At 38.8% G+C, this 5870-nt stretch overlaps 1 protein-coding gene across 1 annotated transcript; it reads left to right on the forward strand.

The window, feature by feature from the left end:
* The first annotated feature begins 371 nt into the window (after positions 1-371).
* Smp_013790 (DEAD box ATP-dependent RNA helicase, putative) lies at positions 372-4200 on the forward strand. The gene is made up of 6 exons (XM_018791560.1): positions 372-435; positions 467-1117; positions 1152-1591; positions 1627-1686; positions 1767-2018; positions 3151-4200. The coding sequence occupies exons 1-6, from the start codon at positions 386-388 to the stop codon at positions 4005-4007; spliced, it is 2310 nt and encodes a 769-aa protein (XP_018645270.1). The 5' UTR covers positions 372-385; the 3' UTR covers positions 4008-4200.
* The last annotated feature ends 1670 nt before the right edge of the window (positions 4201-5870 follow it).

The raw sequence follows: 5870 nt of genomic DNA on the forward strand, positions 1-5870 counted from the left end.
AGATCAAATCGTCTACATCTGGAGTTTCGTTTCTCTCACCGAGTAGTGAATTACTGGAATTCTCTACCAGAACACATGACAGCACTTACTATTGATATATTGACACCAGATTAGACCTCCACAATGTTAAAAACTTCAAAGATTATTATAGGTCTATAACTCTCCTATCCTTATTACTGAAGATGAAGCTCTGAGAGGATACGGAGAGGTATCACGGTATGACTGGTTCCTCTGAATTAGCGATGACGATAAAAAAATCATAATAGAGCGTATTTTGTAATCGAAAAGATAAGATTGCATGAACTCTGTTCCACAACTTTGTTAGCCGATGACAAGCACTATTGTTTAAAGCGCCTTGTCTCCATTGGCGTCGCCATTTAAAATTATGTCAAGAGGTGTTAGCAGGTTCCATAGTTCACGTTCTCCTGTTAGAAGGTAGGGTTTCTATTCTTTTTATAGTTTTCAGTGTATCTAGATGGTCGTCATTTAGTCAGAATCCCAAACGTGGGAAATTAGAGATGGACATGGATTTTGCTGCACCTGACTGGAAATCGGCAGAACTTCCGAAGTTTGAAAAGAAATTTTACCAAGAACACCCGTTGTCAGCTTCTAGATCCGAGGCAGAGGTAGAGGCATTCCGTAAAAAGTATAAGATGTCACTTTCTGGGAGAGATGTCCCCCGTCCCGTACTATCGTTCAATGAATTGAATGTTCCTGACTACATACTTAGTGTAATTGCCAAGAATGGATGGCAGCTTCCCACTCCTATCCAGTCTCAAGGATGGCCTATGGCGCTTTCTGGTCGTGATGTGGTTGGAATTGCTCAGACAGGCTCGGGAAAGACAGCGTCATTTCTGCTCCCAGCTGTCATTCATATAATGGCACAACCGCGATTGTTACGCAATGAAGGTCCAATATGTTTAATTCTTGTCCCCACTCGGGAACTCGCACAACAAGTTCTTGTCGTAGCAAAAGAATTTGCGGACGCCGCAAGCTTACGTGCAATGTGTTTTTATGGTGGCTCTGCAAAAGGCACTCAGCTTCGTGAAATGCAAAAAGGTGGTGAGATCTGTATTGCAACTCCCGGCCGGCTCATTGACTTCATTCGGGTTCAAAGGTATGTCAAGGTTAAAAGTCCTAACCCTCTTTAGAAATCTCTTGTCTAGAGTAACTTACTTGGTACTAGACGAGGCAGACAGGATGTTGGATATGGGATTTGAGCCTCAGATTCGTAAGATTATAGGCCACACACGTCCTGATCGCCAAACCCTCATGTGGTCTGCAACATGGCCAAGAGAGGTGCAAACATTAGCCAGAGAATTCCTCACTGACTATATTCAAGTAAATATAGGGTCTGTGTCGCTTCACGCCAACCCAAACATCACACAAATAGTTGAGATAATGGACGATTGGAGTAAAGAACAGCGTCTGATTGAACTTTTGACGAGCTTTGGACGAGCACGTACACTAGTATTCGTTGAGACGAAAAGGCGGACGGACCAGCTGACAAATTCACTTAGGCGTCGTGGATTTTATGTAGAAGCGATGCACGGTGGAAAGCAGCAAAGAGATAGGGAGCTCACTCTTGCAAGTAGGTGAATTCATTATGTGATATTATGTCCATAGATTTTAAAAGCGGAAGGATGAATATATTGGTAGCTACAGATGTCGCTTCTCGTGGTCTTGGTAAGTTTAGTACTAATCTAACTAAGCTTTTAAGTTGTATCTAAATCAGATGACTTAATCAACTTTTTTTTCTGCTATAGATATTGACAATATAGAGTACGTAGTAAACTTTGATTTTCCAAACCAAACCGAAGATTACATTCATCGCATAGGACGGACTGCGCGTAGTGATAAAACGGGAACCGCATTCACTTTTTTCACACATAAGAACGTAAGACAGGCTCGTGATCTGATTGACATACTGGATGAAGCCAATCAAGAGATAAGTGCAGAGCTCGTCCAGCTGGCTGGAATGTCCAATTATCTCCGAAAGTCTAGCACGCTCAAAAAAAGTAAGTTTCGCCGCATTTTCGTGTCACTAGTAGATTATTTGCTGTTCAAAATTAGTCAATAGAACCACAAAAATCCAGACAATTGGTGCATCCACTTGAGTTACTTGACTGATTGCTCATCGCTAGTCATTATAGTTTAGATCTCAGTCAGTCATTAAACTGTTACACCACATAGTTGTGGGCAAAAGCCTATAGAAATGCTCCACCAACTTGAGTGTTGCGGGCTGACTCACAGGATGCATATTTGTACTGATAGCCTGTTTCTTTTATTAGGTATCTTGATTTCTCTATAAGTTAACGCAGTAAGCGGCACAATATGGATGCTTCATGATATTAGCAACGTTGTAAGTTTCCCTAGCATCTGTTTTGAAGTTATTTACGCTCCTTCTTCAGTACTTATGTATTGGATGAGTCACTGGTTTTTTGTTAAGGTGACTCAGACTTACGTGTCATACTGATCTGGGTGGCAGTTGTGTTTCTTACTGGGTGTAGTTTAATAAGCTAATGTCGCGTTTGTATTTAATTTTTACCGTTTGTATTTTTGTTAACTAATTTGGTCTTTGATTTTTGTTATATGGTTGTTTCTAGTCGAATGGTTCTCTTGTACTTGTTCCTGATTATCATGATAAGAAACGAGTACATTTGTATTAACCTAAAATCCGGGTTGTTGTTGGAAATACCAGCTCAATGAAAGAATGCTCTGTACACCCAGAAACCATTGACGAACTGCCTTTTGCCCTAAGGAGCTAACAGTTAATTTGCCATTACTTTAGTGGTAATGTAGTGTCCAAAATCCTCAGGCTATCTAACAATTAATGCGTTTGCTTTTACCAATCAGTACACTTCAGTAACTCAGTTTTTTTGCTTTTGCTACACAGTGTACATGGTGAAGAACTTAACAGAGATCTGATCATTTAGATTTGTGCAGTTTCTTGTCTGTCAAAAAGCCAAAAGTATGGAAAATTAGCATTAGTTCGATTGAAAAATAAAAGCGTACTAAAGTTCTATAATTTTAGCCGATTGTCGTGTAATTTGTAGTTTTTCAATGGTCTGCACCGGAAGCCGATGCAGATTTAATCTGTAGATGCTTTTTTAACGAATCGTAAATTCGAAACAACCTTATCTTCTATAGATCCACCAGCCTTCCAACAAAAGCCACCTGGTCGTATCACTGGCTTTGGGAATTCATCTTCAAGCTTCCCAACACAAGATATTAGAATTGTCAACTCTGGAATTTCATATCAAAATGGTTCATCTGCTATGAATAAAATTAATTCAGCTGCCGAAAATCCTCACTTGCCAACTAGCCAGTATCTCACAACGTTCAAATCCGCTACTAGCGACCAGTCCATTAGTGGTCGCAAACCCACTCTTAGTAGTCAGACAAATTATGGAGGACTACCACAACCTATTCCTGTAAATGACTCTCAGATTAAAGCTAGCTTTTCGAAGACTAGTGTGCCTAGCTGTGTAAATCTCACAGTAAATGAGACAGGGAAATGGGATAGGCATGTCAGCACAGAGAAAGTTAGTTCTATATTAACTGCACCAATTCCTGTCATTCAAAATTCAAATACAGTAACTGAAGCAAGTGGTCAACAGTGGCCCACTAATCAGTGGGGTACCGACAAAAATCAGGTCCAAACTCATTGGAATCCATCAGTTCCTGACATTTTGTCAGCCAATGGTTCATTTGCTCAGCATTCCGCTGGTCAAAATCCTAAACGGCCGACGCTCATGGATCCATCTTCATCTCACGCCAGTTTAGTAAATCCCAGCAATGATATATCTCTACCAGGTATTAGACCTCGAGGTACCATGAACCAATTGAATGGGCCCTCGACAAATGTTGCCCAGTATGTACAGCCATGGTCAGGTTTTGTTTCAAATCCCTACTCATATGCTGCGCCACTCCCTACTGCTACTGACATACCAGCCACACCTAACTGGGGTTCTGGATGGGCTCCAAACTTTCACGGAGGTTATTAAATAACAATGTTCACCATATCCTTATGTTTCCAAATTAATCTATCGAGCTAAAAATCTTTCTTAAGAGGCTGTCGTTTTTCTTATTCGGCAACCTCTAACAGTATTGTTTTCTTTTCCGCATTCGTACTAAAGCAGTACGAATAAAAATGTAGCTTTCATTGAAACCAAGAAAGCGTTATCAGTAGTTTTACGGTTTTTGATTTTTATTTTGTAGCAAATAGTGTGCAATATATTGACTGTTTTAGGTGATATGAACCTATGGAATATGGCAAAATCATACTTTTATTTTAGCATCTGTGTAAGTTACTTTCACGGTATCGAATATTTTCGTTAAAATGGTCGATTGTGTTCGGGTACTGTATTACTTCTCTTATGTGTCAGGTACCTCAGATTGTATCCGACTTCGTAATGATATTCAAATTCAACTCACATCTCATCAATTAAAAAGCATCTTTCAAGGTTAAACAGAACATGAATGATGATTTATGTACGCTACTGAAATCTTTGTTTTCTAGTCAAACTAGTGCATTGTACCCAATCGTCTATATGATCCAGCTATATACTGCTCTTGGTTTGGTAGTGTATGAAAGGTTCCTCTCAGGTATCAACCTAAGATCATTTTCACTTCATGTTGCTTCTATTTTGGTAAATCCGCGAATGTATATCGCTCGATATGATTTTCTCCAATCCCAAGCATTTGTCCATTGTGTTACTTCTAATTTAATGCCTATTAAGGTTTCTCTGATCCACCTTATTCTTGACTCTTTTTTAGAAGCATTAGCAAAATTATGGGACTTTTGGTTTGTGGTACTGTTTGTCCTGGTATCTGAGTTACTAACCGTTAATTAGTCGATACAGTTTCAATTTTGAGACTTGAATGTACAGATTAGACTGCAATGTTTCATGGATCAAACCAATACACTTTGTAGGAGTGTCGACCGAGCTTTATTTCACTTCCTAGTAGTCGGTAGCTTTACGAATTAGTGCCATGTCTTTGATCATCATACTTCAATTAGGAGAGCACACTAGACATGGTGACATATCTTAATCACTTTAGTCACTGAAGGTTTATAAATTCACTCACTGGTTTATGTGCTTCGCATTATACTATGCGACTGACACTAAGTAATTTAAACATAGTGTTCGCAAATACTATCAAGTTTCTATAATCTGCTCATGGCTCATTCGTAAAGTAAAATAAGGGAAAGTTATCTACACAAGCATATATCCGAGCAGTCTGAGTCCGTAAAAATTGCAATCAAATTGTTGGTGGTATTTAATTCTCATAGAACTATCTAAATGTGGTAAAATACTTTAGTTGTTTGGCTATGATTGTCAATAATTACATTTGTGGTTTAAAATCCCGACCACATGTTCTAAAAATCACTAAAGATTACCCTATTCGACATTATTTAACCAATCAGTGCTGTGAGAATGTCACTGCTAGAGATGTGTATGGGAATGCGAGTTCGTTCTCATTAGTCAATAGTAATTTCGTTTGTGAATTGTTCTGAATTTTGATTTTCCACTTCATGTTAGTATCTAAGGTTTCTCAAGAAACATAGTTCTATAATGGTACAGAAGTAAACAAATATGACCTACTGGTTGCGTGTTTTGGGCCGAAACGAGTGTTGATTTTCAAAAGTGGTTTGTAGCTAATTTCTACACTGGGAGTGACTACTGTTGGAATGGTTGAGTGAAGGGTTTTTGTACATACAGTCTACTATGGATTTCAACAGTTATTTCAGACATGTTTTTGGTCCACGTATTGAGAAAGAGAGGTCAGGAATTAAATTTAGGAGAATCGCAATACTACGAGTAAAACATTTAAAAGAACATTCTCAATTCTTTTAAGCTGTTTAG

This window comes from Schistosoma mansoni (genome assembly GCF_000237925.1).
Source record: "Schistosoma mansoni, WGS project CABG00000000 data, chromosome 2 unplaced supercontig 0120, strain Puerto Rico, whole genome shotgun sequence".
Lineage (NCBI taxonomy): Eukaryota > Metazoa > Platyhelminthes > Trematoda > Strigeidida > Schistosomatidae > Schistosoma > Schistosoma mansoni.

What these genes read in the sequence shown, in the direction of transcription:
- Smp_013790 (XM_018791560.1), top strand. Translation starts at nt 386, where the DNA reads ATGTCAAGAGGTGTTAGCAGGTTCCATAGTTCACGTTCTCCTGTTAGA. An exon ending in TCACGTTCTCCTGTTAGAAG is followed by an intron (nt 436 to 466) that starts GTAGGGTTTCTA and finishes TATAGTTTTCAG; the next exon opens with TGTATCTAGATGGTCGTCAT. An exon ending in GTCTAGCACGCTCAAAAAAA is followed by an intron (nt 2,019 to 3,150) that starts GTAAGTTTCGCC and finishes TATCTTCTATAG; the next exon opens with ATCCACCAGCCTTCCAACAA.